The 25,302-nt window shown below is 43.1% G+C and overlaps 1 protein-coding gene across 11 annotated transcripts in view; it reads left to right on the top strand.

The window, feature by feature from the left end:
• afdna (afadin, adherens junction formation factor a) overlaps positions 1 to 25,302 on the top strand; it is a 112,514-nt gene that overhangs the window by 52,959 nt on the left and 34,253 nt on the right. For 9 of the 11 annotated variants that reach the window (XM_080024512.1, XM_080024517.1, XM_080024516.1 and 6 more), the window contains exons 9-22: positions 747 to 841; positions 1,107 to 1,360; positions 5,621 to 5,690; positions 5,987 to 6,078; positions 7,197 to 7,258; positions 9,028 to 9,233; positions 11,344 to 11,364; positions 13,602 to 13,747; positions 15,172 to 15,266; positions 16,048 to 16,313; positions 17,014 to 17,157; positions 18,565 to 18,763; positions 19,889 to 19,995; positions 23,818 to 23,898. In XM_080024512.1, the coding sequence (XP_079880638.1) occupies positions 747 to 841; positions 1,107 to 1,360; positions 5,621 to 5,690; positions 5,987 to 6,078; positions 7,197 to 7,258; positions 9,028 to 9,233; positions 11,344 to 11,364; positions 13,602 to 13,747; positions 15,172 to 15,266; positions 16,048 to 16,313; positions 17,014 to 17,157; positions 18,565 to 18,763; positions 19,889 to 19,995; positions 23,818 to 23,898 (1,838 nt within the window). The remainder of the gene's footprint in view (positions 1 to 746; positions 842 to 1,106; positions 1,361 to 5,620; positions 5,691 to 5,986; positions 6,079 to 7,196; positions 7,259 to 9,027; positions 9,234 to 11,343; positions 11,365 to 13,601; positions 13,748 to 15,171; positions 15,267 to 16,047; positions 16,314 to 17,013; positions 17,158 to 18,564; positions 18,764 to 19,888; positions 19,996 to 23,817; positions 23,899 to 25,302) is intronic. The other 2 variants (XM_080024510.1, XM_080024513.1) reach the window with 1 other exon arrangement.

The following is a 25,302-nucleotide window of genomic DNA, read 5'->3' as shown; positions in this document are numbered from 1 at the left end:
GCTAAATATCAAATATGGGATTTCTATTTTAACAAAATAATCTCTTTAGGGACAAATTCTGATAAGAAAAAAGGTCAATTTCACATGTGTTCAAGGAAAGCTCCATAATGTAATCAAATAAGATTGTACGTGCCTTCTGTGAATAAGGCCATTCTCCTTTAGTCTCTTTGATGCTATATTATACCAAATATCGTCAGCTGCACGTCAGCTTGTAAAACTCTATTCAAAGACAGGTTTTCAGTAAAACCCTCAATCCAGCAGGTTCCCATTAAATGCCCGCAGTGTTGCATTATCACATTTTCCTCTCTAGGTCACACTGGTATTCAGTGAGCAACACCTGAATAGATTTCCTATTTTAGGCCGGGTAGAGAGGCGGTTTGGGACGCTCTTTCTGAATTTGTTTTCTCAGCTATTAGGTTTGTTTTCAAAGATTTGACGGACAAAACTTTTATTCCCCCCCACATGGGTTTGCTCTCTTCCCCTCTTTCCTCTTCCATAAACGAATGCCGCTCTGCCTTTTCTGTACTAAAAACCTGTTTGACTAATGCTCAGTAACTGCAGCCATGGACCCCCCACCTACCAAGACCCTTCTCCAACTTCCATTTAATCAAAATGATTTCCCACGTCGTCATTGTATTTTCGAAAAGTCTAAACTATACGCAACTGTGTTATTTGATAATAATTAAACCCTCAAGTTGCGTATTCTCTTGCTGACTGTGCGTGTGTTTGTGTGTATCCTGCCATAGATGGGTCAGATTCCAGAGACAAACCAAAGCTCTACCGGCTCCAGCACAGCATCACTGAGGTGGGAGCGGACTGCAACGACGACGGAGCCATTCAGGTAGAGAGAGACATACACACACATACACACACACACACACACACACACACACACACACACACATTATATGAATAAACACTTTGAAAGTGCTGGAAAAGTGGTTGGATTTAATTTGATCTATTATAAGACAACATTTTAAGTGTCTGAAAAGTTTGTTTTATTTAAGGAATGAGAGTTTTGTGTGATATCATAGTTTAAATTACATATGAGCCCTGATGTGATTTCATGATTTTTGTCTATTGTGTTGAACCCTCCCCTCCTGTAGTTGTTTGGGCCGGGCATACTGCCCCACCACTGCAACCTGATGCACAGCGAGGGCCTGGTTACGGTGACACCACACGGGCCCGACGCCGACACCTTCGTGGACGGCCAGCGCATCACTGAGACCACGGTGCTGCGCTCGGGCTCCACGCTCCAGTTTGGCTCGGCCCACGTCTTCAAGTTTGTGGACCCGGCATACGACCAGGGGGGCAAGCGCGACCCAGCCGCCATGATGGCCAGGGGCAGGCACAAGTCTGGGTAAGAGAGGAAGGGTGTGTGTGCGTGTTTACGCGTTTCTGCTAATGCAGGCAAATTAATATTGGGGGAGAGACTTAACATAGTAAAACTGATGTAGTTCTATCATATTGTGACTAGTACTCCCTAGTCACAATATGATAAAATATATATTATTCAATTGTAGTGCCCATTAATTGTTATTCCCGAGGTTTGAACTTATCAAGTTGACGGTTTTTGTTCCACACCACTATCTCACTGCGCCGTGTTCCATTAGGATTTCTAGCCCAAATCTCAGTTCACAAATAACCAACCTGCACTTTTTCACATTTAAACAGATATCACCTCTTTGTTTCTATCTGCATTGAAACCTTTTAATGCACTTCCTCATGAAATGGTTCAACGCTTTTGACATGTTTTGCTGCTAAAGGTGTAGCAGTCATTCAGTTAGACAGCAGTATGGTATAAACAGTATGGTATAAATGGTTGCTGCCATTATTTGAACACTTCATTTTAAACCTAAGAGAAAAAAATCGGTCACAAATTTAGTTAAAATATTTGCATTTTTTACTCATTCTGCCAAATACTGAGATTATTTTCAGACAGAATATTTTTGGTTGTCTGAACATTTGGAGCACCGTGAGATAAAGCAGATTGGGGTGGAGAAAAAAAGTGTAGGGGAGAGGCAGTTGAGATGTGAGGAAATTAAACAGTAAAAGGGAAAAGAAGAAGAGTGAGAGGGATAAAAAAGGAAAATAAGTTTTGGGGGAGAGGGAGAGAGGTTATGACGAGGCAAACAAGTGGCCTCTAATCAGATCAATGTGGTTTGGGGTGTGGCCTTGCTCTCTCTCTTTCTCCCTCTGTCTCTCTCACTCACACCGTTTAGGCTGTTCAGTGTGTATGTCATATAGCATCAGATGAGAGCAGAGCGACCAGAGTGGTTTGGATTGTAAAGCCCAGGATGCCCCGCGTGTTACCAGTCGCAGACAAACTCAATGTTTCGACGCTTATGGACGTCAAGCTTTTCAGATGATGGATGACTGCTATCAATGAAGGGAGTGGGGGAGAGCAGTAAGGTCACTGCTTGTTTGCAAGTCTTTGGACGCATCATTGCCACCCGTAATGACAACAGTAGTGAGCTGTAAATAGGAACCATTAGAGAAGTGGTTTTCTCTGTGGATCTCCACGTGAGTCACTAAGACATTGAGCTTTTCCAGAGGTTGACAGTGCCACGCAGAAGGTTCAGTGACTTAATATTCTCCACTTTGAATGATTTTTAATTTGTGTGTGTGTGTGTGTGTGTGTGTGTGTGTGTTCGTGTGTGTTCATCTGATCCCGCTTCCGTCAGGGCATACAGTGCTAATCCAGGCTTTATGCTACCATGTTCCAACTGGACTGCATGACACAGAGTCAGACATGGAAAAAAAGAGGGACAGGGTGTGTTGGTCTAGAGAGGGAAAGATATAAAAAGAGATGTGGGAGCCAGAGTAGGGAGTGTTGGGCACATGGGCAGGCAGCACCAAAGCCACAAGAGAGTCGAAAGGACCATTGTTTGGTCAGGTGACCTTATCCAGATTTGCGTGTCATAAATGATTCCCTCGTGCCGGTTAGTCTGTATTTGATAATAGAAGCGCTTCATTAAATATTAAATTGTAATCATTTTTATTCATTGTAATATATAAATATAAAGTCAATTTCACTCATAAAAATGTTCGAATTGGGTAAACATCCACATGATGTTTGGATGTTTTTCTATTTCATGCACATGTTTTCTCTATTTTCCCTGGCTTGTTTCCGAAGTTCAGCGATCTCTCTGTTCTCCTCATGATGTGTACTTCTGCCATAAAACCAGCCAGGCGCTAACACAAAAGTCTGTTTTCTTACCCAAAAGTAAAAATGCAAGCTGAACAATCTGTTTGTTTAACTACAATTCCTATAGAGATGGTTGCTCTCTCAACATAAGTGGTTACGAATTGCAATAACCTTTGCGCAAGGTGTGACCTATGTAGTTTCAACAAACAGCTCAGGCGGTAGAGCTGGTGGTCTAGTGATCTAAAGGTTGCTGGTTCGATCCCAGGCTCCTCCCGCTAGCATGCTGTAGTGTCCTTGAGCAAGACACTTAACCCCTAATTGCTCCTGATGGCTGCGTCCGTCGGTGTTTGAACAATTGTAAGTCGCTTTGGATATAAGCGTGTGCTAAATGAAAATGTAATGTAATGTTAAAGGTCAACATATTATGCTGGTGTCTGTAATGATACTTCATCCCCTTTCTGTTGGTCAGTAACTATCACTGCCAACTTTTCACTGCTAACTATATGAGGGTGTTTAGTAGGCTTGGGTGATCATGCAAATTTCAATTGTCCAATCGCACCCCCCAGCGATGGCTGATCGACGATTCTGTCGGGAAGGCAGCCGCATACGACGTTATGTATGCGGCCAATTCGCTGTCACATTTCTGTGGTCGTAGTTGATGCAGACATAACACATAAAGGTACATACTACAGCCCATGTGTCCCGATTTTTTTAAAAGTATAATAATATAATATTAAACAATATAATAATAATAAACAAAAAAACATTGTTTCTTTATCCTGTACTTGTCTGTTTGAAAGTTGTAATTGCTATTTACAACAAAAAAAAAGATATATTTTTGCCAGCGGCGAACGCTGGTAGAAAAAGGCAAATTAAGTTGTGCTGATACTACCTGTGTCTACTACATGTAGTAAAATGTAATCGGCTCAGTCGTCAACTCTCACCTTATGTTGTTGCCATAGCAGACGGGCAAATGCAATGAGTCATTTTAATTTCCCGAAGCGCCATGTTCCTGTATCCATGTTTGTTTACACTCGCTCCCATGGGAGCCGTAAAGCAGTATGGCCGTAAAGCAGCTCTGCCGCTGATTTGAGAACACGGTAAACTGTGCTTACAGCGTTTTAATGCACGACAGGATTTTTCCCGACGGATTAAAAATCAAATTGTCCTTTTTAATTTATTTATTTATTTCAGTAGCCTAGCGTTCAGGTGTGGCTACAGCAGTAGAACTCTGTCTGCTACCGTAGTCAACGGTCATCCCTGTGTGTCACAGTAAACAGTTTAACTAGGGCTCGGTTCCACCATTTCATACAAGCTTAAAATGTCTCTCCTATATAGTGCATTCAGCAGGTTTCACACTTGCCTGTTTCATTTGACCTCCAAAATGGCCTCCAGAGGGTGTGGAAAAACAAGTGCCGGACGGAAAATGGAGCCTATTGGCCATAACTGGCTGGTTTTGGTCAGAAGTCGGCGGCCATTTCCAAAGAAGGATGCAGCAATATCATCTTCATCACACAATCTTACACACATTGCAAGCTTTGAACGGTGATAGTCGATCCTGACATTAGGGAAGAATGTGTTCCCAAGTATTTCACGCGGTCATTATCACAATCATTATATCACAATCTCTGCTTATAAGTTCGAAAATTACCTGTAAAAAAAAAAACAACAATCATGATTCATGGTCAAATATGTTGGACAAAAATGTGATCTTCATTTCATGGCAAAACAGCGCCACTGAAAGATGATAAATGACCATGTTGAATCTTTAGTTTCCACAGTAAAGACTTGTCAGCTAGTTGTTGTGGCTGCTGCTGGCTAATGTGTATGGAGGGAGTTAAATGGAAAAGCAATAATTCTGGTCAATAGCTGGCACTCTCAAACCAGCCTCTGGGGATTTCATACGTGGATGTATATGTAATTATGAGGCTGTGTGAGACTCTGTTCGACTGTGTCCTCCTGTGTACCCATTGGGTACGTCAATCGTGTCTTTTAATCCCCAGTGCTCTTTTTCTTTTTTTTTTTTTTTTTTTTTTACACCACGTGACACACACACACACGCACACACACACACGCGCACACAAAATCATTTGCAATCGTTTTCAACAGGTTTATACGATGCTTGTGAGTCATTTTCTGCGTTGCTAGTACAACCCTCTGTCTGGATGGTCCTGGATACGCGTGCCTTGCGCGTGAGTGTGTGTGTGTGTGTGTGTGTGCATCTTTTTTTCTGTATGAGTTTGGCAGCAACAAGGCGCTGTGGATTAGGTCTGGGCTCTTGCTGTTTTCAGTAATGAAGAGATTGCGGCTTTGTAGAACGGTGTTCCTAAAAACTCTCCATATCTCTCTCTCTCTCTCTCTCTCTCTCTCTCTCTCTCTCTCTCTCTCTCTCTCTCTCTCTCTCTCTCTCTCTCTCTCTCTCTCTTGCTCCCTCTCTTTCCCTCTCTCTGTGTCTTTATGTCTGTTCTCCAGAAGTGTGCCTGAGACAACATTTGATCTTCACGGGGACATCCACAGTGTTGCTGCACTACCCACTAGCAAGGTAAGACACACACACACACACACACACATACACACACACACACACACACACACACACACACACACACACACACACACACACACACACACACACACGGGGGAACCCGATATAAACAGTTTAATGCTGCCAATTTTTATTTTTTTTTCCAGTTATGCAATTCATGTTTTTCTTCCTGACTGCTCTTCTAGTCCTCTGTCTGTTAAATCATTACGTGTAGGAATCTTGTATTCAGCTGATGTTTTTGGACGTCCGGTTTCTTTAATACAAGTATTTTTTTTGTGTGCGTGTGCATGCAGAGCTCAGGGAAGCTGGAGATGGAGAGAGCCAACGGCAGTGAGAGAGGCATGGTCAAGCCCATGATCCGAGCAGAGCAGCAGCAGGACGGCAGGTCTGTGTGCGCACACACACATACGCTCTAACACACATATGAACCCACATAACACACATTCATATTTCAAAGTTTTAGTTTGTGGTTCGTATTAATTACTCAGGGTCTGGGTAGATGGTCCTGTGTTAATGCCCTTTTGGAGAAAACTAGCAGAATATCATTGTTTCACCTGGCTTAGTGACACAGTGACTGATTTCGATTGTCCAAGTTTCTATTCTAACAGCTCTAAACAAATGGTTTAAGTCAAACCACTCATTGAAACCAACGGCTATAAGAAATCATAGCGTGAGTTTCTGGTGGGAAACTGAAACTTTGTCTCGCTCAGACAAGAAGGTCAATATCCTTTTAAATCCTTGTGTGTCTCTGCATGCTAACTGTGTTAGCTCCGTGCAACACCGCAGAGGGAAGAAACTAACCTAGCTCCTTCCAAAATACTGAAATACACCTTCCACCATCTCAAAAGCTGGATTATGCCTTTAAGCGATGTCTGATAGCACCCCACTGTGTGTTGTGGTGCCACAGCGCTGCGCCCACGTCACAATGACATCACTGCATGCAAATGCACACACGCATACAAGCACTCGCATGAAAACATTGTGCGCATGCAAATGACATTGACAACTTGTAACCTGATCCCGTCTCCGAACCACAGAGGGAAACGGGAGAGTAAGGTTCATTCTCTTTACGCAGCCCCTTCATCTATAATGTACACACACACACACACACACACACACACACATACACACACACACACACACACACACAGAGCGCAAGAAGAGTTATGCCTCTACGAAAACGTAGCTTGCTTGCACACATTTCTCTTGGATTGGTAGCTCGCATGTCCTTTCCTCTAACCACACACATACACACACACACACACACACACACACACACACACACACACACACACACACACATTGAACTGATACACCCAAAATGGTGTACGGGCAAGTGCAGGCTGTGCCGTTGGAACGGTGGACGTCGTTGGACAGCGGTGTCGACGGAGGCCTGATCCGCTGGCTCACTGTGGACCGCCGTTCACTTCGACTGCACACCTGCACACACTCGTCCTCGTCCCCCTCCTCTTCCTCACGCCGCAGTATGCTGCCTCCCCACAGGTCCCAGGACGGCTCGGGGCCGGAGCTGATGCTGCCCGCCAGCATCGAGTTCAGAGAAAACTGTAAGTCTGAAGAGAAAGAGTGAGCGCACCTTCTTCCTTTGTCTTCGGTGTCTCCCCCCTTCAGTGTCAGAGGTGGTGATATTGATGGTTTTGACTCAAAAAAAATGCGGAGAATCTCTGCTGTGCATCTCGCTGTGCGACAAATGGTGAGAAACAGTTTAACAGGCTTACTCCACAATTCGGTACTACATCGTTTAGTCCTGTCACATGTTTTCAGCAATTACTTTCTAACATGTGTAATGTGTTGATAAACAAATCACTGAATTCACTTTACAGGGACTTGGGAATCACTGGTCTAAATAACGCGGTTGGTGCTTGTGTGTACGTGTGTGTTTGTGTATGCATGTTAAAAGCCAATCGATGGCTGGAATGTATTGATTGGCCACTCTGCCCTCAGTTCAACACAAGCCGCATCGTTCTAATTGTATGACCCTCGTCCACCTACGTCACACACGGTTAATGCAGAACCTTTTAGAGACACAAACACACACACATCTATACTAAGGTCAAGCTTTAGAGCAACTTGATATTGTAATCAGTTTATTTTATTAATATTTATATTTTTATCTTATTTTTTTTTTAACCAGTGCTGTCAGCACGCTTGACGTCCAACACAGAGTAACACCATTGTAATCAGTTTAGATGATTTGTTTATATTTTGCATTGAACTTAACATGTACTCATTCGCTTCCTCTCTTGTTTTACACTATTTCTTATGATCCTTCCAAATGACCCCGCCCCTCTTTCCACAATTGTTGGGGTGCGTCCCTTGTCCGCCTCTCTGTATTGCTTTAAGCTGTTTAAGTTTGTTTGTACTGCCCCTCCAGCCCCTTCCCTGTCCACACACCATTGTTTGTGGACTTTGCAGAGCTAGGCGTAGTGTTTATACGCGCACGTGTGTGTGTGCGCCCGCGCCCGTGCGTGCGTGCGTGCGTGCGTGGGCGTGTGTGTGTGTTTGTGTGTGTGTTTGTGTGTGTGTGTGCGTGCGTGCGTGCGTGTGTGTGTGTGTGTGCGTGTGCGCGCGCGTGTGTGTGTGTGTGTGCGTGCGTGTGTGCCTGCGTGCGTAAACCTGCTCCATGTTTATTTGTCATAGCTTGATGTCATCTGTTTTCACAGCCATTAGGCGGGGATGTATTTTTTGGAACATTTGCAGAAGCTGCAGACTGCTTTCCCACAATGCAGTGGGAAAAGAACACATGCTGTGATAGAACGGAAGATCGTGTTTGAGACAATGTTATCACCAAGCACATCTCATTCTCTGTTCTACACATGCACATGCAGAAACACACACATACGCCTACTTTAAGGTAGACATCATTAAACATTTTGGTACAGGTATGATACCTTGACTTTAACCTCCCTTTAAAAAAAAAAACTAAAAAAAAAACTAGTTAGTTTTTACTGTATTGAAAATTGTACTCTTTCTGTACAAACCTTTGATTTTACTTGTGGCTTACTGGCACTGGAGAGATTCACCGTGGCGTTAACGATTGCCACAGAATATATTGATACAATCGGTTGATGCCGTAAAAGTATTGAGTTTCAATACTCGTGCCCTTTTCCTACGAAGAGGTTTCATTTAAAGGGAATGAAATCCGTGTTTTGTCAACTCTGCTAGCGTCTTCCAGTTGTGTATGTGTGAGTGTGTTTGTCTACCGTGTGTATGTGGATATAATGCGTATATGCCAGTTGCTTGACAAATAACTTTCTTACAGACATGTTTTGATTATTTGGTGCTTTTGACATTTCCACTGTTGACCCCAACGCAGCGGAGGACGCGTTTCTGTCGGCCATCATAAACTACACCAACAGCTCCACGGTGCACTTCAAGCTGTCGCCCACCTACGTCCTGTACATGACCTGCCGCTACGTGCTCTCCCCCCACTACCGCCCTGACATGTCGCCCTCAGAGCGCACGCACAAGGTCATCGCCATCGTCAACAAGATGGTGAGCATGATGGAAGGAGTCATTCAGGTCAGTTTGCTTTTTTTTAATCAATCTTTCATCATTAAGCTCTGCATAACCATGTCACCAAAGCTGTAGATTCTTTAACAGTGCGTGTGTTTATCTATGTAGCAGGCAAAGTTTTGGTAGTCTTCCTTTTTTTCCGTGTGTTTCTACCCTTTCTACCCTTCAAACTCTATTCTTTTCTTTTTTCGCAAATACGTCATTTGTCATTTTTACGTGTTGAGTCTAGTTTTTGACATGTGATATTTTTCAATCCAAGCTGTGTTGGGGGGGGGGGGGGGGGCTTTTATCTGGGTGTTTAAAAAGTTCAAAAACATTCAGAAAACTGAATCAATTCAGAAATGGAAATGATTCTGAAAAAAGCCCTTAACCTGCATTAAGTACGCTGAAATTCCAGTTGTTGACATAATAGATAGTTCTTAGATGCTTCTCGTGAATAAACGTAACAACTTGGATAATGGGGATAATGAGAATGTTGCCAGCCACTCAGGAAAGATGGCAAGAAAATATTTAACATTTAAAAGCATTGTAGAAAATAATTTGTTGAAATTTCTTTAGGCTAAACATTTCCAGGGCTATTCCACTGGCAGCCTGGGGGCCAAATGTGGTCTCCCTATAAACCTACACTGACCCTTTGAATACATTTTAAGGTTACCAGTGAATTTTATGGGTTGTTTTAATGTGAGATACATTAATTTATATTAATTGAATGCTAATGTGTTATTATTTTTAGCTTTTAGATTTTTTGGAACTGACAAAGATAATTGGAAGCATGACTTGTGCATTTTCCTTATTTAAATTGTTTTACAATGATGTTTTGGTAATTAGGGAGGTGGAAGGTCTGGACCTCAACAGAATATCGTTGACTAACTATAACATTTTCAGTGGATAGACGATTCTTGTGCTTATTTATCTGATACAAAATTGGTCTAACTTAAAGTTATCTGAAAAGCATAATTTAAAAGGTTTGAAGAAGTCTCAAATAGCAGTCACTCCTACCTGCAGATAACCTGGTTTATACAGTATATTGGTTGCAATGATCACACTCCTGAACCAGTGCAACCAAGATATTTTAGATGAGAACATAATCCCTCCCCTCTTGTCTTGATCTCTTGTCAGTCTTTGTCCATTTGTTGTTTTTTTTTATTTGTTTTTTACAGTTCCGAATCCCCACTTCCAGAATTCTTAGGACAACAGTTTAATACACCCACTCGTGTGCACTCGCATGTCGCACTCTGTTGACCGGAAGCCGTTGCATATTAATTATTTTTCAAAAGGAATGACAACGTCGAATCCAACCTATTTGTTCTTTGCCGCCCGTTTGACGCTCACTCTAGATTAGTGTATCATCCGTTATTTCATACACACACACACACACACACACACACACACACACACACACACACACACACACGCACACACACACACACACACACATTAATTGGCAGAGGGTTGGGGTGGGATCCGAGTTATCCAGAGGAAAATGGACTATATTTTCAGAAACATGTTGTTCCTATAGCGCCCATGTTGATCGGGCTGCAGGGGAGTCGTTGGGGGATGGGGCGATAGGGTAATTACTCCAAGCTTTAGCGGGGCGTGGGTGTTGCCTCTGAGATTATCTCCACAATGCTATTATTAATTTCTAGTTATTTACTCTGCCAAGCTTGTTATACATGCGTGCTGTATTCTGGCGACGTTTGGCAAGGCTTCTAAGAGGAGTGTGTGAAAATACAAAGAAACTCCCACAGTCAAAATCCCACTATGTAATGAAACGGAAAGCCTTTTACTCATTGAGACCAGCCAAAACGTGTTGTCTTGGAAACAAACCACTCTATTTTTTCCCATATATGCCCCATGTAATATCAGGAGTGTTTTTTCATTTTAATGGCCCACATGTACACCCCCCCCCATGAACTATGTTGTCTGTGTGCGTGCTTATGTGTTACAGTATATGTTATATGTCACTTGCATTAGCTGTGTGTCCATGCTGTAGCTGTTGACGTGTTTTCTCTTTGTCCTCTGTGGACGTGTGTCTTCCTCTCCTCTCCTCCTCCTCCTCCTCCTCTTCCTCCTCCTCCCCCCATCTCTACACCTCCCTCCTCCTCCCTTCCTCCAGGAGATTCCTGAAGGGGACCAGGTAGGATAGCAACCACCACTTGCTACCGCTGCTACAGACTCATCAAACTCTACCCCTCTCTCTCTCTCTCTCTCTCTCTCTCTCTCTCTCTCTCCACCTTGATATCACTATCTACCTCACTGCCTCTACCACTCTTTCCCTCTCGTTTCTTTTCAACCATCTTTTTCCCTCTGTATTTTTTTCCATCTTTCAGTCCAAACCTTTCGGTCAGGCTTTTAAATGCCACCGCCAGCCAGTTTCACTTTCTGCAAGTGTGTTTAAAATTTGAAAGTCACACTTGAGCCACACGGCACGAACAAAGTAGCTTCTCAGTCGGTAATGGAGAGCTAAAGTGAACGTAGCGACCACTCAATCCATCATTTTCGAAGTGGAGGGTTTTTCTTCAAAACCCCTTTAGAAGTCTGTCGTCAGACTAATCACTTTTGTCAAGTAGGGTTTAAATGAGATTTGTCACACATTTTTATTTATTGATTTTGTTTATTGGTCAAAGATATACGTCTGAGTTAATGCATTACAGCAAATGAGTGACATAAAATAAAACATGAAATGGCTCCAAATGTAAATAATTCTGGAAGTGGCCTATTCCACCTTCCACCTTATTTCTGCACTTTTCATGACTTCTTTCGCACTACGGTCCAATTTTCTCGACTGCTACTATCCTCTCTCTCTACTGCTCTCTCTCTCCCTCTCTCGGTTTGCCATTTTTACCCAGCCCTCCCTCTGTTGCCGCTGCTTCTGTTTTCCTCCATTCTAACAGAAAACCAAAACCAAAGCCAAATAATCCCTCCTCCCACAGCTGGAAACTATGCAACAACAACAGCATCCACATCGTCATCCTCTTCAACGCCAAAAAAACAATAATCAACCAACCAAACTAATTCCATCCAGCTGCTTGGACCTGCCCAGCACTAAACATAAATAAATGAAAATGAAAGACAAATCTGCCAGTTTATTATTTTTAAACAGCTTAACTTTTTTTTTTTCTTCCTGTTTTTAATTGTGGCACCACCTTTTAATTCTGCCATCCATAACATGACATTTCCTGCTATTTCTACTAGACAGTGTGCGGATGAGAGACCTGCTCCCCCCCTCCCTGGCTCCTCCTGCTGCATTTGTTCTGTTGTGTCTGATTTTTAACGTTCACTCAAAAGATTTTTTATTTATTTATTTTGAATGTGTTTTGCTGTTTCTCTGGCTGTATGAAGAGAAGGGGTTGACACTTCCTCTTTTTGTTTGTTTTTCTGAATACGGGGATAGACGAGTGTGGATGGGTGGGCCTCTGCCCTCTCTAGTTGATAACCATAGATATCACCATACAGCTCCCCAGACACTTGGCATATTCTCTGACCTGCTCTGCTCAGTGGTCCTTTTGGCTAATATTGCTAAAAAAAATCAAATAAAAAATAAGCAGTACGTGATGGTCATGACCTGGGCTGAACAGAATTTACGATTTGATGTCGAAATCGCATCTCCATAACGCAAAGAAAATGACATGACACGTTTACTTTTACAGTGCAGACCTTTACTTGTGTTATTGATTCGCTAACACTGAAGAGGTAATCTATGCAGGTATTTTGGGTTTTGACTGATCCTCAGTGCTGTGTGCTGTGATATCAAACCAAAACTAGTGAACCAAAGAAAATGTTATTCATAGTTATTAAGACTACATAATTGTGAATCAGGATTGTTTATGATGAGGGCTTAAATTTAATACAATACAATACTGGTGGATTACCACGATTAATGATTATATGGAATTATCACTTAGGCCTACTAATTGTACCACCTGCCTACCCGGCTTTTGGTATTGGGTGACCGGGTGGTGGTTGAACCCTTGTCTGGTGACCTCGTAACGGGTTCACAGAAAGGGGGTTAAAAATGGGTGGTTAATGATGTAACTAGACCTACACATCCGAGGAGTAGTTACAAATAACTCAAATCCTATGATCTGTTTACCTCTACGTACACTTGACCACTCATTTTTTCCAACCCTTACCTGGAAAGGTGTGAATTGATGGGGACCATGGGTGTTGGGGGGGGGCACGAGTCTATCCCTGAAGTAACTACTGCTCCTGCTGGCTGCCAATCAAAACAGAAACCCTTACCCACCCCCCACGCCACACCACACATTTCCCCTTACTTATCTAACCTTGGAGCCTCTGGTTGGGTTGCCCCCGTTCTAACCCCTCTTCCTCCCCCATGTCTCTGTTTCTCCGGCTGTTATTGGTCAATTTCAGAAGCAGAAGAACATTGCGGGGGCGCTGGCGTTCTGGATGGCCAATGCCTCAGAGCTGCTCAACTTCATCAAGCAGGACAAGGACCTGAGTCGTATCACACTGGACGCCCAGGACATCCTGGCACACCTGGTGCAGATGGCCTTCAAGTGAGTGGAGGACATTGCATGTCCATTCAGGATGGGATAATCATACGGGTATTGTACAACAGTCTAAAACAAGGCTAAAATAGGGATCTAGAGGGCAGAGGAAGCTTGACTTTAAAATGGCTATTTGTAACAATCATTTGTTAGTACAGTGTGTGAGTTTGCACTGTTCTGTGCAAACTCGCATAGACTTTTAAGAGAACTGAATCGATAATTGCATGTCTTGGTAATGACTCACAATTGGTTAATTTAATCAGGTGCTTACTCATCTTGGAAAATATGATCCAGGAAGTCATTATAAAATTGTACTCCAGTATTATTTTGTCTACTGCGTAGACGGTTCAGAAACAATTTGCCTTAAACTGTGACAAACAAGTTGACGCTGTGTAGTCAGGGGCCCCGGGTAGGCAAAGGCCAGCAATTGACCTCAAACTCCTCCAGACCTGTATGAATTAAATACTACAAGGTTTACCGTTGTGAAATCAAATCCCCGTACAGTAGACTTCATTACGCTCCAGAGACTGGAGGTAGACTGGGCTAAGTCGCGTCACCAGTGGTTAATTGGAACCATACGTTGAAACCTATAGGAAATTAGACCCATCGGGTTAACAAGCTAAGTGGAAAATGATCGGGAAACATTAGCCATCCCTGATGAAGTGAACCCCCTCCGCCTGCTGCGAGCGAGCGGCACTCTTGATTGCTGTGAACAACCATGTTCAAATTGAATTCAGTTATTCAGTTAATTTAGTGAATTCTTCTCTGGATCAGACCAAATTGCTATGTAACATTTGGTCCGATATTGTTGAAGGTTTTATAGGATTCACATCCGTGTCTACAAAACGGTAATTCCTGCAGGAAAGGCCTCTGCTATATGTAACAACACAAGCACATTACTGTGTTCAACTCTCTCTTTATTATGTTGTAACTGTCATACATTTTATTATTATTATTATTGTTGTTATAATTATTATTATCATTATTATTATTATTATAGAGTTACCTTATCAGGTTGTGTTGGGATATCAAAACCTTGTTTCCAAGACTGAGAACAAACCTACAGAAAAACTCAAATAGTACTGCAATGAGTTGCAATTCACAGACACACAAGTTCAAACAAACACACGTGTTCAAAATATCAGCAATTAAAACTTTTAAATGATTCAGGGGACGAAGTTTCTTTGCAGTTCATTCCAGTGATAAAGGTGTAATGCTGGAAACCAGTTTTCCCAGTTTGTTGGATGTACAAGGAACCTTTAGAGCTAACCTGTTCTGTGATCTGGTGTCATGATTGTTAGTTTGGAACTCAACTTAAGATGTTTGATATGCAGGCAACGTGGATGGTGCATAAAAAGAGAGATGTATGCATATCCTTTAGTTGTCCAGACCGATTCTGATCACATTGTGACATTTTGTTTGTGTCTGGTCAGATACCTAGTGCACTGTCTCCAGGCTGACCTGAACAACTACATGCCTGCCTTCCTGGACGACCCGGAGGAACACAACCCGCAGAGGCCCAAGATCGGTGAGCAGAACCTGTTGCTATTGGTCTACCTATCTTTCCCCGCTCTCTCTGTACTCTCCCACCGCTCCTGCTCTCTCACCCACACTTTGTCCCATAGAATTAACATTCTTCTTTTTATTGAATGGCAACCACAGTGACCAAAATCCCAATCGATACCTCCTCTTATATTGTGATATTGATATTATATCAATATAGCCCAACCCTACTGAAGAGTTCATACAGGGTTCGAAAGGCTTTAATGATTTACACTTTATCCCTTAGAAATGTCAGAATATGCGTCTATTTACTCACAGTCTGATCCAAAAGGAAAAAGTCAGAACATGAAACAGAATTGTCAGAATTGTAAGCGAAACTAACTGTAGCCTAAAAGTTTTGTCTCAAAATCCTTTCATGAGGTCAGAATTATTTTGCGCTACTGAATTCAGTTTGTTGCAATCTGCAACCTCACCGCTAGATGCCACTCAATTCTACACGCTGCATCTCTAAGACTGGAGCTTGTAATGATTGATATTTAAACGTTGAATCACCAAATTACTTAGTAAATCACCCAATTAATGTAGAATCAACTGAAAGGAACTATTATTTAAGGCGTCTTTTTAATTGAAAATCTCATCGTATATAAGCATAAAGCAGCTCCACTCATGGGGAAATTGCAATTGCTACTGTATTCTAGTATCACAGTGTATCATGTCATAATACCTTGTCACGCCTAACATTGTCAGTGTGATTCTATGGCATCCACAACCGTCTTTCTTCCCTCCCACGTTCCTCTCCCCTGCAGAGGACGTGCTCCACACGCTAACGGGTGCAATGTCGCTGCTGCGGCGCTGCCGGGTCAATGCGGCGCTCACCATCCAGCTGTTCTCGCAGCTATTCCACTTCATCAACATGTGGCTGTTCAACAAGCTGGTGACCGAGGCCGACTCGGGCCTATGCTCACACTACTGGGGCGCCATCCTGCGGCAGCAGCTCAGCCACATCGAGGCCTGGGCCGAGAAGCAAGGTCTGGAGCTGGCGGCAGACTGCCACCTCAGCCGGATAGTGCAGGTACGCTTAGTTCATAAGTACCATAAACTACTACCATAAACTAAAACTTGGTTAATGGACACTCTGTTATGTCAACACCACTCTATTATGACTTTTTATTGTACAGCCAGACTCTTAAGCATCCAAAGGCTTTCATTTCTGAGGTAGCTAGTGGGGATGTAGCTGATAATGGGGGATGGTAGCTCAGGCGGTAGAGCTGGTGGTCTAGTGATCTTAAGGTTGCTGGTTCGATCCCAGGCTCCTCCTGCTAGCATGCTGTAGTGTCCTTGAGCAAGACACTTAACCCCTAATTGCTCCTGATGGCTGCGTCCGTCGGTGATTGAACAATTGTAAGTCGCTTTGGATAAAAGGGTCTGCTAAATGAAATGTAACGTAATGTAAAGCTAGTGATTTCTTAAGTGTAGCCACAGCGTGTGAAGCGGCATGTTGATGTTACTGTGCGCATGTTGCCAAACAACCTATAAGTTTCTAAAAAGTGAATTTCTGTCCACATTGTACTCCTGGGAAGAGATTCCCAGAGAAACAATCCTTGTGGGTGCCTTACATACTTTCATGTTTATGTTATTGAAGCCGATGGAAGCCAGATTAAAAGAAGGAAGACCTTAGTATTTAGTGAAACATCTGTTTTGACATATGTGGACACCAACTAAGCACAGGGAGCTTGATCATAACTGCTCCTCCACCTCCTCTGCCCCACCAGGCCACCACCCTGCTCACCATGGACAAGTACTCCATGCAGGACGTCCAGAACATCCACAACACCTGCTTCAAGCTCAACTCGCTGCAGCTCAACGCCCTCATGACCAACTACCACTGTGCGCCTGACGAGCCTTACATACCACCTGTAAGGCGCCTTCTCGCTTGCTGTCCCTCTCGTGCGCACACACACGCACACACACACACAAGCACACACACACACGCACACGCACGCACACACACGCACGCACACACACACATGCACACACACACATGCACACACACACACACACACACACACACACACACACACACACACACACACACTCACACACACACTCTCCCGGGCTCAAACTGGAAATGCTTTGGCTAAATAAAATCATATTGAATTAGGACTGTCAAATGATTAAAATAATTAATCTCACTTATTAATCGCATGATATCTGTGCGATTAATTGTAAATTTAAAATGTATTGTAATTATCCTAAAATTGATCCTTTGTTTGAGAACAGAAACACAAAATAATCTTCATAAAAATGTTTTGATGGAGATGGAAATCAATAAAATGAAAAATATAAATTAATAAAATAAATACTAATGATTTTGCTGTGGACCCCCTGCAATTCCTAGGGGGATCTGTAGGGGGCCACTGACCCCCAAATTGGGAAGTCTGTAACATGAAGCCTTTCATATTTAAATTACGCATTTCTAATTACATTGGTTAAAAGTATTTTAGTCAAAGAGTTAGTGCACTTTGTAAACTGTGTGCTGTTACTACGGCTGCCCTCACACAGTCAACCAAACGTTAGTCGGCGAGAAGAGTCTTAGTTGACCAAGTTTTTCGTTGGTCAGTTGATTGTAGTAAAGGAAAAAAAAACAACCCTCTATTCCGGAGCTGCGTCTTGTCAAAATGAACTTTAAAACCTACAGTATATGGCATTTTATACATGGACCTATGTATGAAACGCTAGAGGGCTTTTAATCTGAAACAACGGGGGGGCCGGGGACTAGGTAGCTACAGTGAGTGAGTCCGCATTTTAGTGAAAATTATAATCGGGCCTAATAAGTTTAACCAACCATATTTAACCGCTGTAATTACAGGTGGCTTGCTTCGTGCGCGCATCGCTTGTCAATGAAATTTATATTTTAAAGGCTGGTTGGTTATTTTGTTTTGTATTTATCTGTAATGTAGACAATCTTAACACTGTAAAGTATAACATTCTTTCTCAGGCTAGGAACTGAAACCATTTTATGAAAACATATATTTAAATAATCCAATTAATATCATAAGCTTGCGACGATTGGTTGACTAATGGTTTGAACTGAGGACTATTTATGCTGTCCCTTTAGGTCTCGTTACTTCTATCTCCACATCTCTACCATTTGGGTTTTGAAGGGAATAGCAATCTTTTTGTGCATATTTGGATTCATTCATTAATTACATAAACACATAAATATATGAGAAACATATACATTCATTGATACATTTTGAAATTATTTTCTCATTTTCTCTTTCTCAGTCGCCAAACTGACCCTCCTTATTCCCTTCCACCAGGAGCTGATCGACCATGTGGTGGCGGTCGCCGAGAACACAGCGGACGAGCTCGCGCGCAGCGATGGAAGGGAGGTGCAGCTGGAAGAGGACCCCGACCTGCAGCTGCCCTTCCTGCTGCCCGAGGACGGCTACTCGTGCGACGTGGTGCGGAACGTCCCAAACGGCTTCCAAGAGTTCCTGGATCCCTTGGTGCAGAGAGGTAAGTGTCACACAGATAGAGGAAGTAAACCATTGTACATGTTGATATGAACCTAGAGTACTGATGATATGGTGATTTAATTTTCATATAGCTCTAAATAGATATAGATCTGATTCGGTCACACAATTGATACCAGGCTCATATAGGGTATGGGTATCAGAGACTATCCCCAACAGTAAAAGCAAAACACAGAGAAGGGAACTTGATTTTCCGCTTTTTTGACGTAGACATGGATGTTAGATGTCCGCAATGGATTATATGTCATTCATTATTTTGTAATGAGCCTAACTGTCCAAGGCAACTCTAATCAGCCATTATGCAAACTTGAGGACTTAGAATTGCTCGAGGTAGTGCATCTCTATATTGACAATTTAAGAGGCATCATCACTGAAAATAATTTGCTGATTGTCATCTCTAAATTGAATGTGATGTTCATGTTGATAAAGTCTTAATTTCTTATGTAAAACACTTATTTCTCGTTTCACTTATTTCTCTTGCGTATGAAATCTGCAAAACACACAAATGCACACTACGCTTTGTCCTGCTATGTACATATACAGGGCTGGTAACCGATACATTTATCCCGTACCTTCATACCATACCAAAAAATACCAATGGATCCGTACAAACCTCAAGTTTTATTTTTGGCTCACTGACACTGAAGAGATTGGACAACATCTAAATTTGACAACATCAGAATTCTTCAATACTATTGACACACTTCAGCCAATAACAATCATAGTACCGAATTTGAAACCCCGAAATCACTCACACTCTCAACCAGGATTTGGGAAAAAATTGTGCCGTTAAGGTTGGGTTCCTGAAATAAGCCCCTTGTTGTTTTTTAACCTCCACTCAGGTACGTGATATGTGAGCGTTGTTTGCCTGCCTGATCTAAGGCCAGTGGAATGCTGTTCGATAGCCAGGTTCTCAGGTGAACCCATTGGCTGCTACCAGCCCGTTCAGCGTGTTTACTTGCAGGGAGTATTTGTGTCCAAAGACTATTTGTGCTGCAGCTCACTATATTCTTTGTGTGCTAACCAACTTTTTCAACATGATCACAGCGCAAACAATATCCTGTGTTTTGCGTGGCGTGGACAACTTTTTTTTGTGTTGTGTTTTTAGGTTTCTGTCGCCTCACGCCCCATCCGCGCTCCCCCGGCACATGGACCATCCACTTTGAAGGAGCTGACTGCGACAATCACTTTTCTGCGGCGGACAGCTCTGATATGGTAGGCTTTTCTATCAAAGATGGACGCACTCCTGAAATAGAATGATTTGACAGGAATATTTTTATCTATATTGAAGTTCTTTACTCAACTCAACTTTGATGGGCCCTTTTTAAACCTAGCGGAGCTTAAATAGTTTTATCAAAAGCTATTTTAAAGTTCTGTTGCGGTGTGTCTGTGCCAGGGTTGGTTGTTACTTTGCATTTGTGTGTCCTGGAAATCGTAAAGTCGAGGTTTAAAGTAAATTCTGACGGGGAAGTTGGCTACGTTAAGCACTGCCCAGTGTTAATATCTTATGGCTAATACAAAAGTGGAGAATATAGATACTGAAGATTTAGTGCGTTATATTTTATCAACCATTTTACAAGCCGCCAACCTCAAGTTGTTTCTCCTCTCGTCTAGAAAAGGCTGACGTAACAGTGATGTTTACTTCCTGGTTCACCCAGGAACTGGTCGCCCTCTCGTTTTGTTTGTAAAAAATTTTGCCCATTTTGCAGTAAGTTTAATTCGCCTCAACTTTTGGTAAGGTGGAACATCCCATGCATGCATTGCCCAATCTCCCAAAAGGCATTGAATACAAAATGGGGTGCTTGCGTGTCTAAAGGCTGGATTCTGTTTCTACGTCTAAGCGAATGTGCGTGGGTGTTGTTTGGAGATGTTTGCGTGGCTCTTTTCTTTTATATTTGTAGAGATTTTGTGTATAATTTTATGTGTCCACTGGGGGGCAGTGTCACATTCAGTGAACCACAATGTAAAGAAAACATAGAAGAAATCCGTTTAGTTTTTTTCCCCCAAACTATTTATTTGAAAACTTTAGACCCCAAAAACATGGCTCTGCGTATTTGTTTTTTAACCTCATCCGCTAGTTGCACTTCTGTCTGTGTGTCAGAATCAGTGTGTTTAGCGCGCAGGGCCGTGTACGCGTTGTTGAGATGTCGGCTCCTCTATGAGCCTCTGCGACCTTCAGTATGCTTACCTGTAACCCCCTTCTCTGCCTCGCTCCGCAGAAATGTTTACGTGTATTAGGCCTGTCACAATTGTTACTCTATCGATTTATCGTACAATATATGAACACGACGTCAATAATTTTTCTGACCTCAATAATTGCCCGTTATGTTTACATGCATCTGTGTTTACATAAGATCATTTTAGCCAACATGATGGTAGAATACACAGCAGGGCTTCCCCTACCATTATAACATACTTGGGCACAGGGCCTAAGCATTTTGTCACAGCACTGGGGAGCGACACCGATACTCCAAGTATCAACATGACAAAACAGTTCCTCAGCGATGGAACAATCCTCCGAAATCGCGATCTCCTCCTTATCTTTTGTAGTTTTCACAGTGACCATGATCATAGTCCTTGGCTGAGTTTTATCTGCGTAAGAATCCTCGATGGACCCTCTGCCACTGTAGCTCCCACAGATGCTGCGTTCAAGTCACTTGGGAATTTATGATCAAAACGACTTGCTGTTGCTGATAATGTGTTACTTAAGCTCGAGGGCCCATTTTATTTATTGTTTTGGTTGTGTGGTTTTATTTTTGATATATATATATATATATATGTGTGTGTGTGTTTTATTTAGGATATCTCTGAATATTCTTAAGAATTAAAAGTTCATTGCTATTTGAAAGGATGTACATGCTATTGTATTATCATTATAAAAGAGTAAAAAAAATGGTCTTAAAGTGACAATAATATTTATCGCAAACATTTCTGGGACAATCTATCATCCAACAGAAGTAGTTATCGTGACAAGGCTAATGTTTACCTACGCAGAAGAATAAACCAGGCTTTTTCCACAGCAGCCGCTAAAATATGAATCTTTTAGCCACAGACGAGTGCGTGTGTGTTAAGTAAGTTAAAATTGCCATTTTTGGAGTAACTATAATCACTGCCTTCAACTAAAGGACCACACACACATATGCGCGTGTATTTTTCTCCGGCACGACCAGGGGATTCAATCAACACCAGAAGTAAATGATAGACCTCTGTTCACCCCAACACCGCGCGCACACACACACACACACACACACACACACACACACACACACACACACACACACACACACACACACACACACACACACACACACACACACACACACACACACACACACACACACACACAGAGCTACTTCCTCTTTAATTGACCTGATTATCTCTACTCTACAATTTCAGGGCGGCAGTCTCGGCACAGGGCAGGCGTCTTCTCGCGTGCGCGCGCACACACTAGGCAATGATTAACAGTGTGTGGCACTGTGCCAGAGCTAGACAGGGCAACGCCCCCCCGCCCGCCTGCCTTGTTGCTGATTCATTGCTACAGGTCCAGTGTGTTCCACCCCCCCCCCCCCCCCCCCCCCCACCACACACACAAACCAGACCCCAAACACTAGCGTATTGTGAGCCCCGTCGGACAGACAGCCATCGGTTATTGACCCCTGTTTCCTCTTGTGGTCAGCTGGCTGCAGTCTTGTTTTCCATTCACCGCAACAACCGATCTCTCTTACCTGGGGTTGAACACAGTGCCGTCCAGTGGCCGGTGGGAGTGTTTGCTTAAATGCAATAAGAGTTGCGTTAGAGTTTCAATGAGTCAAGTAGCCACCGCGGAATAAAGACCTAATATCCTGTCGGCTACTATAGAGTGAGAACAGTAGCAGTCAGATGTCTTCAAGATGTATAGCAAAGAGGCAATTATTTACCATAAAAGGCATTTGGAAACTGCCAATTAAGACAACATGAACAATGGCAGGTAAATACCAAACAACTGCTTCAGGGAAGGATCAGAGAACCAATGCTAGATCAGAAAACCTGGACACTAACCTCTTATTTTCCAGCTTAATTTGCTTCATTATTAACAGTCAATAGCGTAGTTTTTCTTTCCATTTGCAATTTGTTTATTTGTCCTGCTTCCCCCACACACACACCCCGCCCCGCCCCATGTAACACTGAGCTCACGACTTTGGCAGCTGGAACAACCACCTCCGGTCCCACATCACAAAATGTCACCACTTATGTAGAAACTGCACATCATAAGCCAGGTTGGCTTGTATTTCCAGGTTAAATTTCAGTTCCGACACATTGATGGTGCTGATATGCGATAAGATAAAGATTAATTTCCCAAACAGGACACCTGCAGAGGTGTCCTGTTGTGTGTGTTTTGATGACTTCCGCTAACAGCAGTAACCAAAGTGGCATAACTTCCCTCACAGTCAATATTTCATTGCCCCTGTGTACCAGTTAATACCAAAAGGCTCCATGTCTCTGATTACGTTATTGATTTCTTTTGGTAAGAATAATAACACTAGCAAGTTTAAGTTTTAGTGGATCCCTAGAGGGTATATTCGTGCGTACTGAGTGTTTTGGGGGGGCGTTCACAAAGGGAGCCCTGTGGTTCTCATTCCTGACTCCCTTCCAGAGACCACAAGTTCCTTTTCTGCAGCCCCCACCCTGCATCCCTCCCCCTGCTGCGGTCTGCCCCAGCCGCTTATCCCCATCTCCTTTCCTCTGGTCCCTCCCATCCATCTACGCGTCCCTCTTTCTCCTCCCGCAACCTTATTTTGCCCTAAGGAGCATTGACAGAAGCAGGCAGTGTGGAGTACAGTTTTGCGATCGTGGGGAGGTGGGGCGAACGTGGAGAAACGTCTCAAAACTTCTTGGAAAATATCTTTTTTACGATATATATTCATATTAAGCGCTTCCTTTTGGACACACATTCGCGGAAACACTCCCAAAAACTGCAAAATTCCGTTTTGCAGCTGACTGAGCCTGCGCACACGTCCGGTCCTCATCCGCTCATCCACTTCTCTCCTCTCCTTTCAGCCAATGAGGAAAGAGCCGGAGGTCGTCACAGTGACCCTGAAGAAGCACAATGGCATGGGCCTCAGCATTGTGGCCGCCAAGGTAGGTGTGTGTGTGTGTGTGTGTGTGTGCGTGTGTGTGTGTGTGTGTGTGTGTGTGTGTGTGTGTGTGTGTGTGTGTGTGTGTGTGTGTGTGTGTGTGTGTGTGTGTGTGTGTGTGTGTGTGTGTGTGTGTGGGGAGTGTCTATGACCAAGGCACTGACAGCAGTGTGTTATTCAACAGTCTGTGCATGGAAACAAGAGAGTCTGGGCTTTTTATAAATAGTAACACAACTCCCGTTTCCAAATGGCGAGGTTAAACGTTTCTGACGGGGGGAGTTCCAAAAATAGACCAGACTTCTCGGGAGTTGTAGGGGAGGAGCGCAGGTTTCAGCATTTTGCGTGCATGCGTGCGTGGGGTTTTGGCTTCACGGTTGAGTGCTCCCGCTGCAGGGTGGGATCGTTTGACATGACAAAGACGCCGAACACACCATCATGGAAACGCTCTCTCTCCCGAGCACCCTCTCTCTTTCAATTAATCGGTAGATGTGTTAATTAAATGTGGCAAAGGCATAAATGTAGGCAGAAGTAAGTTGATAGAGGAGAGGGGAGAATGAATGATATGTTTCTGGGCTGGTTGTGTGTGTTCAGAATCTGTGGATGTTGGGGTGGGGGGGGTTCCATTTTGTGTTTAGGACCACCCGTACCATGCGCACTCATTGGCAAAAGGTTGTTTGATAATACAGGTAGGACTTCAGCTCCAATTCCTAAATCTGTTGGCTGCCATTTCTCTCTAACTGAACGACATAACGATTAACATAGCATCCAGTTTTGTCCGTGAGATGATATAATATCCTTCTGTGGGGAACAAAACAACAATCAAACAAACAAATCCAGATGAAAATCAAGTTATCTTCCTGCATGCTACCATGACTCGTAACGTCACAAGATGGCCTCAGATTCTTGTTGTTGATTGTCTTTTCATAGAAGCATGTTATATACGGTATTTCTAATGGAGCAAAATGGATTTTGTGCTAGTCATTATGTCGTGAAGAACTTAATCGGACTCCATCAGTACTGTTTCATGAAAGGATTGCATTGGGTCGGTACAGATCTGTCAGCACATCTCTATTGTCCTCTCCTAGTTTCTTCACACACACACACACACACACACACACACACTGAATACTGATGAGCGTGTCTGCAAATGGGAGGAGAGAATAAATTGATAGAGAGAAGTGCACAGCATTGAAAAAGCTGTAGAGGCTCCTCGCAGCCACACTGCCACTACCCTCTACCCCGAGCAAGAACCTGTCAGCGATTCTGTCTACAAGAGCACGCACGCGTAGTGCTGTTTTTGGAACACTGTTCTTTATCAAACCACTTCTGTCTGCCAGGGTATAAACACTGTGCGTCAAAGTGTAGACGTCTGCAAATGTCTTTGTTTCTCTCCCTCTCTCTCTGTGTC

The sequence above is a fragment of the Zeus faber genome (genome assembly GCF_960531495.2).
Source record: "Zeus faber genome assembly, chromosome: 2".
NCBI classification, from domain to species: Eukaryota; Metazoa; Chordata; class Actinopteri; order Zeiformes; family Zeidae; genus Zeus; species Zeus faber.
This window is presented reverse-complemented; position numbering and strand designations above follow the sequence as displayed.